This window comes from Phoxinus phoxinus, assembly GCF_949152265.1.
Source record: "Phoxinus phoxinus genome assembly, chromosome: 1".
Taxonomy (NCBI): Eukaryota; Metazoa; Chordata; class Actinopteri; order Cypriniformes; family Leuciscidae; genus Phoxinus; species Phoxinus phoxinus.
Window position 1 is genome coordinate 32,121,145 of NC_136876.1, and position 19,702 is coordinate 32,140,846.

At 38.8% G+C, this 19,702-nt stretch overlaps 1 protein-coding gene across 2 annotated transcripts; it reads right to left on the reverse strand.

Moving 5' to 3' along the window:
* Nucleotides 1-291: 291 nt before the first annotated feature.
* Nucleotides 292-19,176, reverse strand: arf2a (ARF GTPase 2a). Of its 2 annotated transcripts, none has more exons than XM_079627659.1 (5): nt 18,919-19,176; nt 8,104-8,261; nt 4,231-4,341; nt 2,723-2,847; nt 292-997 (listed from the first exon to the last, which is right to left on the reverse strand). In XM_079627659.1, the coding sequence occupies exons 2-5, from the start codon at nt 8,249-8,251 to the stop codon at nt 836-838; spliced, it is 546 nt and encodes a 181-aa protein (XP_079483785.1). In that variant the 5' UTR covers nt 8,252-8,261; nt 18,919-19,176; the 3' UTR covers nt 292-835. The 2 variants fall into 2 exon arrangements, with proteins under 2 accessions (XP_079483785.1, XP_079483786.1); XM_079627660.1 differs by having other exon boundaries at nt 18,876-18,998.
* Nucleotides 19,177-19,702: the final 526 nt, after the last annotated feature.

A 19,702-nucleotide genomic window follows, 5' to 3' on the forward strand; every position in this document is an offset into this window, starting at 1 on the left:
CATGCCAATCAAAACACGCGTAGGACTGTTAGTTAGTGCCTGGGATCTGACTGGATGATCACACTACAGCAAGATCCAAGAAAGCAGACACACAGGGTCACATGATTTATTCCCCACAGGCAATAGTTTAAGACGTTTTACAAGCTGACTTTGTGTAAACAAAAGATTTCACAGGCTTGTGCTTGACTGAGGACAGCAGTAGGGAAAGCGAGCTGGTGTTCACATGGAGAGTGTCATGTGACGTACCTGAAAGCATTAGCATGATTTTCAAATAACGCGAAGAAGAATGGATGAAAAACAAATGTCACTTTATTGTCTGATTTTTTTTCCTTCTTTTTTCCCAACCTGATGCAGGTTACAATGAGTTTTATCAAATGTGGGGTCAAAGGATGGCAACTCACACCTTGTAACATTTTAGTCATGCGTGATTGCTTTAAACATTGGGAAAGGGAAAAATCAGGCCTATAGTCTGGTTTCAGTGTATTAGGTAACATAAATATTTAACATCCTGGGTCATTCTTTGCGTGCAGAAAACCACGGGGAGAGGAGGGAGAAAAGAGAAAGAGAGAACCGTGCTGTACGCTGAGTGTCTATTTTGAAAGGCACAGCAAGGCTACTCCCACCCTCAGTTCACTCACACACACACACACACACACACACACACTTGCATGTGTATTTTAGACAGCACTGGGCTAAGTCTCTGATGTATACAAGACTGGACAAGAGAAAGATATGAATAAACTGGGCAACTGGGCGAGACTGAAACTAGTGCTGTCACCCTTTACACACACTCATACACACACAGCGCTGACAGAAGAGGAGAGGGTGGAATGGATCATTTAGCGTTTTTGAGCTGGTTGGAGAGCCAGTCGAGCCCTTCGTACAGGCCATCCCCGCTTGTGGCGCAGGTGGCCTGAATGTACCAGTTACGATGACGCAGGGAATGAAGGCCCAGCTTATCTGTGATCTCGGCTGCGTTCATCGCATTGGGCAGGTCCTGTAGGAAACAGACGGTAAGAACGATGCAGTCAGTTACTGAGCTTTGTAAAAACACATTTTTTTAATTGAATGATATTGATTCATAAAAGTCAAGATCAAAAATTTGTACAATGCTGACCGTCACTTGTGCAGCTTAATACTTTTTTTTTCTTTAATAGAAAACCCTTTAAAATAAATGCTGTTATTTTTAAGTAAAATCCTTTGTAACAATGTATACATTGTCGCTTGATAAATTTAATGCATCCTTGCTGAATAAAAAGACTTTCGAAGACTCTTTAACTGTGAGAGACGGAATCTAAAACAAAAATTCAGAAAATCACATTTTATGATTTTTCAATAATTAATTTGCATTTTATTGCATGACATAAGTATTTGATCACCTACCAACCAGTAAGAATTCCAGCTCTCACAGACCTGTTAGTTTTTCTTTAAGAAGCCCTCCTGTTCTCCACTCATTACCTGTATTAACTGCACCTGTTTGAACTCGTTACTATAAAAGACACCTGTCCACACACTCAATCAAACAGACTCCAACCTCTCCACAATGGCCAAGACCAGAGAGCTGTGTAAGGACATCAGGAAGGACATTGTAGACCTGCACAAGACTGGGATTGGCTACAGGACAATAGGCAAGCAGCTTGGTGAGAAGGCAACAACTGTTGGCGCAATTATTAGAAAATGGAAGAAGTTCAAGATGGTCAATCTCCCTCGGTCTGGGGCACCATGCAAGATCTCACCTCGTGGGGCATCAATGATCATGAGGAAGGTGAGGAATCAACCCAGAACTACACGGCAGGACCTGGTCAATGACCTGAAGAGAGCTGGGACCACAGTCTCAAAGAAAACCATTAGTTAACACACTACGCCGTCATGGATTAAAATCCTGCAGCGCACGCAAGGTCCCCCCTGTTCAAGCCAGCGCATGTCCGGGCCCATCTGAAGTTTGCCAATGTCCATCTGGATGATCCAGAGGAGGAATGGGAGAAGGTCATGTGGTCTGATGAGACAAAAATAGAGCTTTTTGGTCTAAACTCCACTCGCCGTGTTTGGAGGAAGAAAAAGGATGAGTAAAACCCCAAGAACACCACCCCAACCATGAAGCATGGAGGTGGAAACATCCTTCTTTGGGGATGCTTTTCTGCAAAGGGGACAGGACGACTGCACCGTATTGAGGGGAGGATGGATGGGGCCATGTACATGTATGGCTGGGTCTTCCAGCATGACAACGACCCGAAACACACAGCCAGGGCAACTAAGGAGTGGCTCCGTAAGAAGCATCTCAAGGTCCTGGAGTGGCCTAGCCAGTCTCCAGACCTGAACCCAATAGAAAATCTTTGGAGGGAGCTGAAAGTCCGTATTGCCCAGCGACAGCCCCGAAACCTGAAGGATCTGGAGAAGGTCTGTATGGAGGAGTGGGCCAAAATCCCTGCTGCAGTGTGTGCAAACCTGGTCAAGAACTACAGGAAACGTATGATCTCTGTAATTGCAAACAAAGGTTTCTGTACCAAATATTAAGTTCTGCTTTTCTGATGTATCAAATACTTTTGTCATGCAATAAAATGCAAATTAATTACTTAAAAATCATACAATGTGATTTTCTGGATTTTTGTTTTAGATTCAGTCACTCAGTTGAAGAGACTTCTACATGCTTTGTAAGTGGGAAAACCTGCAAAATTGGCAGTGTATCAAATACTTCCCCACTGTATGTTCTGCTCTCTCTTACCTGTTTGTTGGCAAAGACGAGCAGCACGGCATCCCTCAACTCGTCCTCTGCCAGCATCCTCGTCAACTCCTCCCTGGCCTCGTTCACTCGCTCCCTATCGTTACTGTCCACAACAAATATCAGGCCTGTGAAAGAGACGGTGGGAGACTGAGTATGTGCTTAAAGTGTGTATGTCAGAGTGAAAATTTAATTATTACTGTAACTGCCCTACAATAAGCTTTATAGCCATTTCTGTCAAGATCATATTTTTTAAACACAGCTGAGCTGTGACGTCAGAAGAGGGAGACGTGCCAAAAAAGTTCTATTCAAGTATGGACAGTTTTGAGTCCGAGGAGATCCAAAATCCCCCTCAAACCTACGATGGCCCACAGCCATACAATTGAGCCTCCGAGACGTGAGACAGATGAGGAGCCAAACAGAAATAATTAAAATAATTCCTATCAAAGAAACAAATATCTGGTGTGAAGAGAACCAGTGGAGAGTTGGTCAGGTGTCTGGTAAGTATAGGCATAACTTAGAGGTGGAACAGTACATGTATTCGTATTGAAACGAAACGGTACGGGCGTCACGGTTCGTGCATGTATATACTCGGAGAATACACGGTATAAAAATAAATAAAACTCGTGTGCAAATTAATTAATGCAGAACTACTGTTAGATACGCGGGTTATTTAGGGACACCTAATCTGTAGCTCCGCCTTAGCTCTGAATCTCCAAGTCTATAATGAACACAGGCTGCGATGTCAAGATTGCAATGCTGGAATATGTTGGTTGGTGTGTGTGTGTGTGTGTGTGTGTGTGTGTGTGTGTGTGTGTGTGCGCGTGTGCGAGAGAGAGACAGAGAGAGAGGCACGGGCGCGATTGACTGCTTCTACTACAGTAGCATACACCGTAGGCACCGCATCAGCTACCAGTCTCACTCGGGCTTTAAATCCCATTTTATTGGGATCTCCATGAGATCTCCAACCGCGTAGTCCTTCTCAGTGAAAAGGGCGCTGCAAATGACCGAAGTCTTGGATACCGAAGCAGCACTGAAGTCAGTGCGTTTGGTCCGAACAAAGTTGACCCAGGCACGGAACACAGTGGACTCTGTGACCGGTTTTAACGGTGTTTTTGCACCCAGCACAAACGCAGTAATTCCCCATTGTGAAAATACGCCTGCGTATACTAACTACCTAACTTACATAACTAACTAAATAAATAAATGTCCTAATCACTAATTCTCTCGCTCTATCACTCGTACAATTATCAACACAGCTCACCGCCTCTTATGACGTCAAGCGATTCGTTTGGGGGAGGAGCGGTTTTAAGTGAGTACTGAAAATAACAAACTTTTTCATCTTATATTCTGCCTTTAGGTATCAAAATATACAAAACAATACATCAACTTGTCAAACGTGCATTTCCCCTAACTATTTTGTGTTAATCATAATTACAAATTTAACCTGACATACACACTTTAAGAGTTGCTTGATACCTGGTACCCTGTGTGTATGCATAGACACTGACCTTGTGTGTTCTGGAAATAGTGCCTCCAAAGCGGCCGGATCTTATCCTGACCGCCCACATCCCACACCGTAAAGCTGATGTTCTTATACTCTACTGTCTCAACATTAAAACCTGCACAAAGAGAAGGGAGGCAAGTTAAATAAACATTGGCACAAAGAAACAGGGGCAGGAGGAATGAGGGTGAAAAAAGGCATGAAAAGGTCCTGTCTCACATTGGGGCCCTGCTCTAATAACACTGTAGCCAGAGGAAAAAAACTTTTTGCCAGAGAGCAGAGAAAGAGGGATAATACAATGATGGAATAAGAGGGGAGGGAGACGGCTAAAAGCTGTTAGACGGCTGTTAAAACGGTGTCGTGTTAGCGGCCCCTAAGTTAATAACTAATGAACGTTGCAAAAGGAAAGTGAATCAATCAAATCTAACTTTAGCTGGACAATAACCTTAATCTAGAGCTGCTGTAAAGCCAAAACAATCGCTGTTACTTTAATTTCCTATTATCACTGTAAAGTTGCTTTGATGTCTATATTGTTAAAAGCGCTATATCAATGAAGGTGACTTGACTTAAAGGCTATGTTGCAGGTTAGAGTACCCAGTGAGCCAATGTATAGAAAAATAATGTAGGAACTATATTTAAATATGAACATATACTTATAAAACGCTATTTAGGCTTCTGGAGTCGTTTTTGTGAGAAAATTTTACTTCCGCGTTTGAAAACCGCCAAACCGGAAGTGACGTAACATGAGGCAGAGCGGTCAAAGTAAACAATAGGAAAGCAATGGATCGCAATGACAGATCGGACGCTGAGGAAATTCTAGCCTAAATGTTTACTCGTATGATGGACCTCAGCCATATAATTATGTGCCTAATATGAAGCCAAGAGAGTAGACAGGCCAGGATTAGACTGAACAATGGTCAGAGGAGACACATTGAGCTGTGGTGTGAGGAGAACAGGGCAGGGGTCTCGATGAGAGAACAGTGTTACTAGCTTATAGATTTATTCACGTTAGCCGACGATATGTATAACACTATGCTCAGATCACAATATTGTACAGATTATTATCATGTATCAGGCAAAAGTAAAGCTATTATTTAGACCCTTACCTGCATGTGTTGTGTATGTCAGCCATTAGGAGACAGTTTCCAGAGGAAGAAGGACTTTATAAAGGCTTTGAATGGCCCCATTTGGTGACAATGAATACAAAAATAATCACAATCACAACTGTCTTACTGTATAAAAACTTTATATGTAGAAACAGCCAACACATACATTAAAATTCGGAGTACAGATTGGAAATGAACTTAATATATTATATTTAGGCTATAAGTGTCGGCTGCAGACTAATAACAAACACATAAATGCATTAGGCTACATTACAAGTTTATGTAGGATATGTTAATTAAATTAAGACAAGGCACATTAAGACAGGTAGGCTACATGTAGCCTATGCATTTTGTAAAACAGAAGTACAATAAGTGATCTCTGACTCTGACGGATCCGTGACCGTCATGTTTCCCGCCCGCGGCCGAAACACAATCTGACGGCGGACCGGGCGACCCGATGAAGGAGCCGGGACAGTGTGCACATATCGCCGTCATCATATAACTCCATGTCGCCAAGATTAAATAAACACAAGATTTTGACGCGTATCCGAGAGTGGAGTGTGAGCGCGCACTGCATGGCACGGGCGCGAACACTAATCAACAGTGAAACAATTTAAAATACTCTATAATTTCTGGTCATACAGAAAATAATAATACATTATTCGCAACTACTTTTATTTGTGTAAACTCGGAATAACAAGAAAGCGTTGTGCTTTTGTCAAATAAAATAAAACAATCAGCCGCGCTTTCATGATCTCCGTGAACTGGAGCGCGAGAACTGAAACTAAATATGTAGGCTAAAGCTTGAAATGTCCACTTCAAAACGAACAAATTCGAATCGAAAGCTAATACATTCTGATTATGTAATCCGTATGAAAGGTGCATTTCTCTCTAAAAGCGCACCCGCTTAACAGCGGAGATGGAGATATGTTTTTAACCGACACTGATTTAGAAAACAATAGTTTATTAATGAACAATTAAAATGCCTCGTTATTTTTTCAGACACATTTATTATTAAATCACCTATAAATCACCTTTCTGTAGGCTGTGGTTCCAGAGACATATGGCTCTTCTCATTCAGTACTGCGGGAATAATATCATTTCCAGGTTCTAATTTTGTCTCAGAAAAATAAATCAACAACAACAAAATCTATATTAATTTGTGAATATTTTAAATGTTTAATTAAGGGGCAACAAGTAGCCTAATAAACAAAAATTCGTCAATATTAATTTTTTTGCGCAGCATTTGGTGTAGCCTAGCCTACAGTTCAAATTAAAATTTTGCCTTTTAAAAATACAACAACCGTTTTTGTTTTGTAATTACGGGTTAAAAATATTTTTGTTCTCTCTGTTTTGTAATTTAGTCAACTTTATAGATTTCAACCATATTATTCCTTCTTGAGTCTTTTTAACAAGAATTTAGATTAATGTATGAATTGAATAGTGATTGTGTGACCTATGATGAGGGAACAACCAGTGATACCCTTGGTAGTACCATCAAATGATAGCCGATCAGGATACACATACAGCGGTAGGCAGTGGCCCACCTTACCGGGTGACCACGTCGTGGTTCACCAGAATTTATAGTTTACCCACCTCTTTTTTTTACCACTACACCTCTGACCACGACGATGATTAATTGAAATACAATAACCACCGAAAACACACTGAATCACGACCGCTCCAACTGAATACCAACCTACTCTGCACTGAGCGAACGCACAACGCAGAGCCCGGCGGCAAACGACTGCCTCATGTGACGTAATATGACGCGATGGTGAAAAAAAACGGTTTTTCAATACAGTCAAGGAAACGGTCACGTTTTCTACTAAATTTGTGCCCTTATGTCTTGCAAAACGATTTTAAATCCTGCATTTACTTTTCATATGGTATTTTCATACAAGGTTATATATTAATTTTGAAAAAAAAAAACCCTGCAAGATGGCCTTTAAAAGTAGAATAAAGAGGTATTTTCCTAAATGCAGGAAAACTTGAATTTTTTTTCTGCAAATTAAAGTCTCTAATGTCTGAATTGATTGATCTCGCATCTGTTTGGTTTGATTGATGGCTTACAACTAGTCATTGATCATTTTTTTAATGCCAATGGAAAAAAGGAATATTTATAAAACCGAATCCACTGAAAAAAAGGGGCTGCATTTCATGAGCCGTATACATGTTGCAAAACTAGCATATTTCGGCCGTTTCACACAAGCGTGAGCAATCCACTTTTTTTTTTTTCGACGTGCATGTTAACCAATGAGTGCTTTCACACCGGGAGCAGGAGAGTCAGATGAGTGTTTTTTTTAGATGATTTACCCATTTAAACTTGTTTTTAATTATTCAGTTTGAGTAAAAGGAATGGTGTATTATTAAAAAAAACTAAATTAAACTAGCCAGAAAATATGATGTATAAACTTTCCTTTAGTTTATGTAATACAGACAGGTATATAGGCTAGCACTACCCAAATCAAACCTGAATGTGTGTTTGCTGTCTTGTAAACATATCGAAGTATGACCGAAACGACAAGATTGGAGCTGTTTTCTTGGTTGTGTTTGTTGTTAACCATTTACATGCGAATCTTGTACACCTTCCCATCTTAAACTTTCACGACCATTAAGTTGCTGTACAAACGCTTCCAGTGTGAATACTCTCACGCAGCTGCAGTGACTATGAAGTTACGCTGACGCAAAGCTCAAACTTGCAGTGTGAAACAGCCATTGGTCTGAAATATGACTGAGAAAGAATGAATAGTAAATGTGAAAAAGTCACAAACCGATAGTGGGGATGGTGGTGACTATTTCTCCCAGTTTCAGTTTGTACAGGATGGTGGTCTTTCCAGCAGCATCCAAGCCCACCATCAGAATTCTCATCTCTTTCTTCCCAAAGAGATTCTTAAAGAGGCCTGCAAACATGTTCCCCATGGTGGCGGATCTGCGGGGAACAATAAAGAGGGTAGATAGGGTTATAGAGCAAGCAAAACATATAATTGAGGATGGTGTGACAGTGGTAAAGATTAGAGGTGAAAAAAATAAAAAGGCTTGAACCCTTCAAAGGGGTGATACTTAAGCAAAGCACTTAACCAAGTTACTCTGCAGTTTCAGATACAGGCATCTGATAAACCGTGATGGGAATAACGGCATTTTTCAGTAACGAGTAATCAAATTAATGATTACTGTTTCCCCCATTACAACGCCGTTACCTCTCAGCCATTGGACCAGCAAAGTGTGAGGCGCCGGACCGGACAAAAGCGAAGCAAACGTTCTGGGAATGTTCCCTTTAGGTTATAAAATAAAACTAAAAAATAACCTGCAGGGAACGTTTCCAGAAAAAATCTTTGTTTGACCGGTTGTGAACACACTTTTGCCTTAAATAACCTCTGGTGATGACGTAAAAAAAATAATATATATATATTATATTTTATTATTATTATTTATTTTTGGAACACTGTTCAATATTATATTGAGAGCACTTCTTGTTAAACTGTTTACTTTTGTGAGGAAGAAAATACTTCAAGTAGGCTACAGTATGTCTACAAGTTTTACAAGTTCTAAACCATCTATTGTGTTTTATTGTTCCACTATAGTAATGATAGTATTTTAAATAATATATAATAACAAAAATAATTTATTCTATTCAGTGTCCATTTCATTATATTAACATATTTAATATTGGGGGCTAGGGGTGGGCAATATAGCCCCAAAATTATATCACGATATTTCAAGAATATTTGTGATAATGATATTTCTGACGAATGTGACGATATAGAATTTTTTAAAGAAAATTCTTACGTTTCTCTCACCTAAATGTCTGCTCACTCATTGCATTTTTACAATGGGGTAACTTTGTTGTTAAGAGTTTACACAACACAATGAAGCTTGGTTTCAATCTTTGAATTAAATTGAAAAACGTAGCAAAAATTATACAAAATAATAAAGATACAAAAAATGAAAAAAGTTTTTGGGTAGGTGTAACACTAGTATTCAGAAATACTACAGAAACTGAATAAAGTAATCAAGTGTAAAGTCTTTTAGTTCTGATTACTGACTAAATTAAATACATAGGCTTTTCATTCTCATTCCTTACAATTAAAGCTATCTTTTGTTGTTTTGACGACAACAGTAATGACTGACACATAAGACTGCTGTCACTTTACGGATCCATTGTGATTTTCATTATACTGTCTGTCACATGCGTTTTATACATATTTTTACGAGTATACTTACCAAGACCGAATTTTGACACAATTTTGCGTTTCCCCCCCCCATTAAAATGATATAATCCGCAAGCTGTTTGTTATGGGGCATTACTGTATGCATGTAAGTATGCATGCACGCAGAGAAACTATCTCTCAGAGAGCGCGCGAGTACTGGACAGTTTAAAATCGCTTGAATGTTTAAACTGATAAGACTTAAGAAAACGTGAAAATTATACACTGTAGTTACGATGCACTGATGGCTCGATTGTGCAAGTGACAATCCAGTCATGTCCCAACCCCTGAATGCGAAAGGCTAACAGGCTGCTCTTACCATATATATATATACATATTAAAGGCGGAGTCTCTAACGTCATCACCCGGTGGCCATCTTGTCACAGCGAACGAAGCTTTCTGTAAGGTGTGATCTACACGAACACAAATACTCTTATCTCGCTGAAATCTTGACGGATTTAAAAACGGTTTGGTTTCTTACAAACGTCATTAACGTGGCTATAATTCTGGATGCTTGAACATGAATAATTATAATATTATATATTTCAACATAAGTATGCAGTGTCATAACTACATCTCTGACGTTTATAACAAACCAACCCGTTTGAAAGTCAGTAGACTAAAAAGTACATGCACCATTAAAACTTTGTTACGAGTGAGCGAGCCCCCTGTGGCAAGATGGAAGTGTGTGGACGTCAACCTCCATTGGCCAGCAGTGCAGACGAGACATCTAACCTTTATTATATGATTTTTTTTTAACGCAATAGTTACTTTTTTAATGATGTAACTCAGTTACTGTTTGTGAGAAGTGACAAGTAACTAAATTACTTTTTTAAAGTAACATGCTCAACACTGCTGATAAATAATTACAAATGACACAACCCACCATTATTTACACAGGAGCTGATTAAGTGTTTAATGTGCCATGAATGCAGGTTATGCTTGAACCAGATCTGTCTCTGGGTAAACAAGTCTAGTTCAAGGCTGATTCACATGATGTGAAGAGAAAGGGAGGGAGGAGAGTCACAGAGAAACAAAAGGCTCAGTGATGAGGTGAATGCAAGATTCCACCAGTGGAAAGAAGAGTACAGGAGGTAACCAGACACCTGACAAACCTGTAAGAGGAGACACCTGCCCTCTGAATTAATGAATATGAGAGAGAGAGAGAGAGAGAGATAGGGAGAGAGGGAGAGAGAGAGAGAGAGAGAGAGAGAGAGAGAGAGAGGGAGAGGGAGAGGGAGGCAGAGAGAGAGAGAGGGAGGGAGGTAGAGAGAGAGAGAGAGAGAGGGAGGTAGAGAGAGAGAGAGAGAGAGAGAGGGAGGGAGGCAGAGAGAGAGAGATCCCCATCGATTGAGTTACACTCTAATCCCAACTGCAGCATAAGAGATGAACTAAACTACAAAGTTTTAGACAATGAGGCCACTACATCCCTATACAGACCAAAGACAGCCAATCTTGTAAAACTATGAGACATGTTTGAAGACTCTCAGACATTATAAACAGCCAATCATAATAATGTCACGTTTAACTTGTCAATCTACTTTTAAACCTGTAGTGTTTGAAATGTATAGTATGAGTGTAAATCTGCTAAAGGGTAACAATGACCATGTACACACTGCAGCTAAATTTGGTAGTCTGTTTTTAATCGCTGCATCCCTAATGCGGAGTGTATCCATCAACAGAAACATACATTAGCGGAACCCTTGAAAATTTTCTAAACAATTCCAATGGCATCGTTATTTTTTAAACGGTTCCAAGTTGGAACCGGTTCTCGATGCCCAACACTAATCAGGATGTGTACGGTATTGAGAGGTAGTTAGTGATACCCTACCCTATACAAAATACATGTGTGCAAAAATAATCTAAAAGACTACAGTAGCCAAAATAAAAGCAAGCTTGTTCACAAGTAATTAAAGAGCTGAAGGAATGTACTGTCTACAGAGTCTAAATGTCACAAAAGTTAGGTGCTAAGAATGGTGTGAGAACACACCCACTATGATTGCAGGAGCAGTGTCCTTTGGGTAAACAGAACCAAGGTGAGTCTTTAGAATGCAGAGACACCAGAATTGAAACAAAGTCCCAAAAGAACAAAACTACTACACAATCCTCAAACTATTTGAAAAACACCCTTTTTGTTACAAAAAAAGGTGCTCCACAAGGGGCCACATCACTGGAAGATGTCCCTGCAAATACAAGGAAGTGCTACAAAAAAATGACTCATTCTGTGACTTACACAATTTCCACAGGTTGACTCACTGATCAGTCAGATTTGTGAAAATAATGGAGCAGAAAGGACAAAGATGTAAATTCAAATAGAAAGATTTTTTTAATCTGCCGTAGGGTATGTCAGCAGCTACAAATTAAGCCACATCTATTATTCAAGGAACCAAAGAAGTTGAATTATTGAATAGAAAAGGTAAAACGAGAAGCTCTTGCTAATGTTGTTGTAGTAATCATAACTGCACACTAATCTCTATCTGGTGTAAATAGAACTACAACATTACACTGACCCCTGGTTTCACAGACAAGGCTTAAAGTACTAGCTCACTTCAAAATGAAAATTTTTGTGTCATCATTTACTCACCCCCAAGTTGTTTCAAACCTGTTTGAATTCCTTTCTTCTGCTGAACATAAAAGAAGATATTTTGAAGAATGTTGGTAACCAGACAGTTGTAACCAAATAGTCAAACCCCATTGATTTCCACAGTATTTTTTTCCTACTATAGAAGTCAATGGGGTACATCCACTGTCTGGTTACCAACATACTTCAAAATATTTTCTTTTATGTTCAGCAGAAGAAAGGAATTCAAACAGGTTTGAAACAACTTGAGGGTGAGTAAATGATGACACAAGAATTTTCATTTTGAAGTGAACTATTCCTTTAAGCTAGTCCCAGACTAAAATTAATGTTTGAGCTGTTTTAACTGAAAGCAACTCGAACTGATATATCTTAAAATATGTCAATAATATCAATTGTTGTATCGTAAAATATGACAATATCAATTGTTTTGTTTCAAGATGCACAGCAGTAATGTTTTTTTTCTAAGGCATGTTTATAAAAGCTACTTACAGGGATAGTTCACACAAAAATTAAAATTAGCCCATGATTTACTGGCTCTTCCAAAGCTTTATAATGGGAGTGAATGGCCCATTTTATGTTTTGAAGTCCATCAAAGTGCATTCATTCCATTCATGATAAAAGTGCGGCGCACACAGGGCCCCTTGCGGGTTAATAAAGGCCTTCTGAAGAGAAGCGATGGGTTCGTGTAAGAAAAATATCCATATTTAAAACTTCACCGACTAAAATAACTAGTTTCCGGCAGACGGCCTTCGCAAGTCGCCTTACGCATGCAAGAGATATTCAAAGCAACAATTTCTTCATCCATTTGCAATATAACAAAATTTAAATTTTAATTACAATGGACATGTTTGTGCTTTTTGATTAGGCCTATTTATTATGTGCAACATTTAAATTAATATTCAGAAATGGGTAAAGTTACTTACCATTTGTTTTTCTGATTAACTTTATTAGCCTGCAAACAAACCAAAACAAAATAGGCCTAAGCTACTTGATTATATTATTTTATTAAATTGGATATATCTCTAACTTATATTCTGAATTAACAGGATAGTTTAATTTTTCCTTTGCAGAACAAAATTTTATAAAAACGAGTAGCATACGGGAAAAAAAATCATATACAGATCAAGAAATCCAGAAAAATTTTTTTAACAAAATTACGAAAGTAAGGATATATGATGTTTGACAGGGAACGCATCTCAAGGTCGCATACACAGTCTCATGTTGCCGTTGGAGCAGTCAGCACCCAAAAACAGGCAAATAAAATAGTAAGCTAATTAAAGTTACAAAAGTTCAGTGAGTGATTTTCTTTTTCTTTTGTTCTTTGATCAACATTAATGGTGGCAGCGAGTATAGGCTGCCAATGCACTGATTCAATAGACATAGGCCTACTGTTTTTCTTTCTCAACTGTTTAAGACAAAACCGACTGTGTATGTGGATATTTGAACTTGAAAAAAGGTGTGTACTGATGTCTTTACGTGGTTGAAACAACAATTCTACTGATGTTTATTTGATGCTAGGATAATAAAGGATATTTTTATTAACTAGGATAATTGAATTTAATCTAGATATAATTGTGTATGTGTCCGTGCACTGTATGAGAGGTGGCTCTTTGCACTAGGGGTGCACGATATATAGAATCAATATCGGTATCGCGATATCACGTTGCCTGATATTATATCGAAAGTCTCGCGATAATTTTGCGATATTTTGTTTATTATGCGTCCGACATGCACCTCTCGAAAAATACACAAAGAAGTGGTTTGAGCGATCGGAATTGAAATATCGAAATTAATATCGATATCGCAATATTCATTAGCGATATATCACATTTTGTCAATATCGTGCACCCCTACTTTGCACGCTTTTTGAGTGCGCAGTACAGAAAACAGCACGCATTGTCGATATACGATAATAATATCGTCATATCGCCCTAGTCTGAAAGAAGAATGACACACACCTAGGATGGCTTGAGGGTGAGTAAATCATGGGGTAATTTTCATTTTTGGATGAACTAGGCTATCCTTTTAAATAGCCTAATTGAACTAAGACCTAATCCTGGCTTAATCCAAGCATTTACTGTGAAACCAGGCCTAAAAAACATACCGTATTTTCCGGACTATAAGTCACACTTTTTTTCATAGTTTTGCTGGTCCTGCGACTTATAGTCAGGTGCGACTTATATATCAAAATTAATTAATACTGACTGAGATGAACCAAGAGAAAACATTACCATCTACAGCCGCGAGAGGGCGCTCTAGTTAGCGGAGTTGTTCAGAAGCGACACCGAGGAATAACTCAATGGATTCAGTGTAGTGGAATGAGATCGCGGGAGCTTGGTGAACTTGCTTACCGGTAACTAGTGTTGTCACGGTACCAAAATTTCAGTATTCGGTGCCGATACCTGTGAAAATCCACGGTTCTCGGTACCAATTTCGGTACCAAAGCTAATTTAGATTAAATTTGCATATATTAAAGTGTATATCCATTTGTTAGATAACATTAGATAAAATGACCTAACAATAGTTATACACTGAAGCAATTATTCTCCTTGGGGTAATTAAAAAATGTAGCCTACTAATACATTTTTAAAATCAAAAGTTGTATCTGTTCCTGAACAATCAAGTGTTTGTATTAAATAACATTCACAAACATACATCAATGTTGTAAAAATATATTGTTCACTCAATGTGTTGATGTTAGATAAGGCATTAAGTAATGTTAATGAATGGTATCTTATTGTAGTGTTACCAACTAAACAGGAGATAAAACGTGTTTTATTTGACTGTCCATTTATTTAATCCAAAACTGCGTTCATATTTAAAAGGCCTTTTAAACTAGATACAATAAATTCAGTGAGATGCACTTCAATGCATCTCAACAGGTCATGTGACAAAAACCAGCGGCCTTTCCGTAACAACATGGAAAGCTCGGCCGAACAGCTGATCATAGCTGTACAGGGCGGCTTTTTATTTCTCATCTCAATGAATATATCTAGTAGTAAAGCTAATGCAAGGGCTAGAGATCAATTAATTATTTGATGATACTTCCTCGTCATCATGGAGAGCGCAGTTTGGACCGCTTTCTCCTTTCCACAAGCGCGTGCTCTCCCGTTGCGTCTGCTGTTGCTATGCAACCATGAACAGAGGCGCGCCTGGAAAACGAATTTGCACGCGCAAAAAACGTGCTGTGAACGGCTCTTTCCTCCTTTCTTGTCAACAAGTGGATTCAGAGCCACCGCATTAGTAGCGCCGCCGGTCGCCATGTCTCAGTGTGTTTATGAAGAGAACGCAACTGTGCACCTTTCGGACAGCGCGTCAAGAACCGAATTAACCCGATACTTCGGTACTACCGGTACTTAAGAAAAGCTGGTACCGTAACCATTTAATTTTTTTTGTACCGAAATGGTACCGAAGTACCGGGTCTTTTGACAACACTACCGGTAACTTGTTGGACTCGCTGGCTTATGTTAATTTAGCCTATTCAGCCTCCCAGGCATATGTTCTTTATGCTATTGTGTAGGGTTTCCCGCAGAGAATGTGTTAGTTAAGGTGTAACTTAACTGTGTTAGCCTACGTGTTGCCACCATACACATCAGCATAAATGCTCCTGATAAATTGTTTGTTATTAAAGCATTAACATTCACAAACCACTGTTAATTTAACATAAAAGCAAGCAGGCTGCGTGCATGGTTTGCCATGACTGAATGCACGCAAAGTGCGCTCCCTTAATAATTCCTAAAAAGCTGACATCAGTTCATCGCGAACTCATACATCTCTATTATTATCAATGAAGCTGACTGCATAATGAATCTTTCATAATATATTTTATAATCAGAGGATTTGCCAGCATGCAGAATTCAGCACTGAACAAACAGTCAGTTTTGAGCGGTGAGGGGATTATATCTTAAATGCTTCTGATTGGCCATTGCGTTCAAGAAATCAACATCAACACATATCAACACATATAAACATGTTACAAATAGAAATTCTGGCCTGTAAATCGTTTCTATTTTGTTTTAGTTGTTCATGTTGCTTTTCCGGAACAGATGAATAACAATTTTAGTTTTTATATGTTTTATTCATAGATATTTCTATTTAATCGCTTTATTCTCCCGCAGCCCGCACACACACAGTGAGTACATTACCGCCCGCCCTCGCACTCGGTCATCAAATCTAGTCCCTCGCCGCACGTCTCCAGATCAAGCGCCCGGCCCGAGTATAGCGGCGGGAAATATCAGGCTCGGGCAGAGAATCTAAGCTCTAAACAGGACAGAGTAACACGGCGGATAACGCTCATATACATTTTTTTGACAACGTAGTTAAGGCAGCAGGCGTGTGTTGCTTAGGCGGCCGCCTTCCAAAGTGCTGCGGGAAACCCTGTGTTACGTTAACATGCCAGGCACCTATTCAGCCTGTTGTTCTGTGTGCTATTGTATAGTTGAATAACTTGCCTTTCCAGATTAAATGTCTGTTCTTGGTCTTGGATTTTGTGAAATAAATGTCTAAATAAATGCGACTTATAGTCCAGTGCGACTTATATGTTTTTTCCTCTTCATGACACATTTTTGACTGATGCGACTTATAGTCCGGAAAATACGGTACTTCAATCATCAGTCTACATACAATGTCTTGATATAAATTCTGTTGATTCCAGTAACGGGTTTCAATGAGTCTTAACATTTAAAAACGTCTGTTGCTCTGTTCTGTTAAGTATAAGCTTGCTTTTATTCCCCCCACTGTTATTCACTTTGCCCCCTGTTATTCACTTTGCCCCCTGTTCAGCAACACATTTAAAAATCATGCATCAGATCTGACGAGTATTGCTGACTCTTTTTGTTTCCACTGGTTACAACAGTGAACTAGTCATGCTGAAACTGAAGGCATTTAAGGTTAAGCACTAGCATTATACCATCCACACTTCTAAAGTTTAGGGTCAGTAAGACTGGTCTGTGTTTATATAAATAAGAGTATTATGCTCACTAATTCACCATTTATTTGTTAAAAATATATATAGGCTATATTTTTATAAATTGTAAATTATTCCAGGGGTGTCAAAGCTGAATTTTCAGCATCATTGCTCCAGTCTTCAGTGTCACATGATCCTTCAGAAATCTTTCAAACATGCTAATTTACTGCTCAAGAAACATTTATTATTATCTATGTTGAAATTGAAACCAGTTGCAGCTTCATATTTTTGTGGAAACCAAATTAAAAAATGTTCCTGAATTCTGTTGAATAGAAAGTTCAGAATAAATAACAGTATAAAGTAGAAATATAAGTATTTTGAAACATTATAAAGTAGTTTACTTGTACTAGTACTGTACATTGTGTTGCTCTTTATGTTATGTTGCTCTTTATTTTTCCAGCAGAGTAGCAGCAAACATCATTCCTGACATTTGAATGAATACAAATATTAGTAATAATATATATATATATATATATATATATTATAAATAAAACATTCACATCTCTGATCAACAGAGATTAATCGGTACTCTGAGGTGCGATACTTCCCCTATATGAAATTCAAATTATGCTCAAACGTGCACAAAGAACGTAATGGTTAAGACAATCCATTTATCAGGCAGACTAGGAAGTGAGAGCGTAACAGAGGCTAGAGAAAAATCACATGACAACATACGATCCCATCCACAGTTACAATGTTGCGACAGACTCAGCCAATTATAGCGAGAAATTCTTCCTAACTAGAAATCAACACGCCAATCATTTATGATCTGGGTGACTGGGAGGCTGTGCTTGCTTACAAAACACCTTACGACTCAACAACAGCAGCACTACAACCACAATTTAAAAAACGGCAATCAACCGACAAAAGATATCTAGAACTAGATCTCCTCTGACCAGGAACTGAAGAGGGTTCAAATGAATCATCACTGACAGGGAACTAAGATTACGCTTTCTTTGATTGAATCCATCCATTCATACATTACTGTGGTCACCCTGGGTGTTTGGCACTCGCTAGACAAATGAAATACGTCATCATATCACCGTTTAGCGTTATTACAAACACTTAGTTGTTCTCTAATGCCAATGACGATATCAATACTGTTCGCGCTTTCCAAAATGCAAACCACTTTAGACCTACATATAGAGCATGTTGCCAACCATTTTACAAGCATCACTTCTGGTGAACTAACGTTACCCAAAATACCCGAAATAAAGCGAAAGACAACGTCTGTTGTTTCATACACCAACAGTAGAAACGCGGCCTAGCAATTATTCACAGATTACGCACAGTGACTGTAACCGACTTTGAGTCACTGTGATCTAACGTAACAGTCTGTTTATTTCCTCCATCGAGTTAAGAGACAAACTACATCGCCTAAGTTAGATTATAACCAATGTAGACTGTTAGCGCAGGAGCCGTTCTTTACAGAGGAGCGTTCAGCTTGTGTCGCGAGCGACGCCTTGTCGTCTGCTATATGTGCTAAGGGCGAGGTAACTACATCACTCGACTGTTTACATCACTACTTATTTTATTACGGTCAGGCCTGGGTATCTATATAATTTGTGTAGAGGGTAAAACGCGTTTAGACAAAAAAATGAGCACTGAAAATGTCTGTATATTCGGATAAGTAGGCGCGAACTGGCTATGCAGTTCCACATCAGCTAAGCAAACATCCGTTAGTTAGCTTGTTAGCCTCCCTGACTGAGATGACCATTCATAACCAAATACTCGTTTTCTGTTAGCTACATGTGAACGACAGGTAAATTAAAAGACCATTGTACAACTTACGTCAGAATGACACAGCAAAATGTGTCGTTTCGGCAGTATTTACCTTTTGGTGCAGTTTCGCTACAAATTTTTTCCGGTTCTCCTCCTCACCGCTAAAAACAAAATGGCGTCTTTCTCTACTCTGAGGACGGTGGCGTCATGTTTTCCGCCCTCGCGTAAGTGCTGTCCAATCACATTGTCCAAGGGGTATGCGAAACCCCACCCCTTTACTGTCGTTGTCCAATGACTGCATGATGGGCGTGAGTGCATAGGGACGCGTGTACAGAGGCCGCCTCTTCTCATGCAAAATGAAAGATGAGTCGACCTGAATATGTGCAAATCTATACTTCTAATGACAACCTATTTTTTCGAACCGCGCTAACCAAAGAGTTGAGTAAATATAAAGTAAAAGGATAAAATGGACAGAAGGTTCTGTTGGAGGAGGACTTCATAAATATGACAGATTAGCTGTTTCGAGGATTGAACATTATACATTAACATGTATGAGGTTACCCTCTAGCGGCAGAGATACTATAACGTGTCAGGTGCCAATAAAGATAGTATGTTTTATCTATTGTACCATTTTGTAATATCTTGTTGCTCTCAATAATGCTATGTAACACATGCAAATACATTAAATTATAAATAAATAAAATATTTAAAAAATCCATACTTGAAACAAAAACATAGGCCTACTTATTTTGTGTTACTTCCGTTACATTATATATTCATTGTGCATTTTGTCCTGAATCATGACCTATCTATTTGTCATGAATATGAATAGCCTCAAATAAAAAAATCAATAGTCCACCAGATGGTGTTATACATTCTCATTGATCAACTGAGCT

Excerpts from the sequence above, each read along its gene's own strand:
- arf2a (XM_079627659.1), bottom strand. The coding sequence starts at position 8,251 with ATGGGGAACATGTTTGCAGGCCTCTTTAAGAATCTCTTTGGGAAGAAA. Across the intron at positions 4,342-8,103 it reads CACCACCATCCCCACTATCG|GTTTTAATGTTGAGACAGTA; the intron begins GTTTGTGACTTT and ends CTCTTTGTGCAG. Across the intron at positions 998-2,722 it reads TCGTCTTTGCCAACAAACAG|GACCTGCCCAATGCGATGAA; the intron begins GTAAGAGAGAGC and ends TGTTTCCTACAG.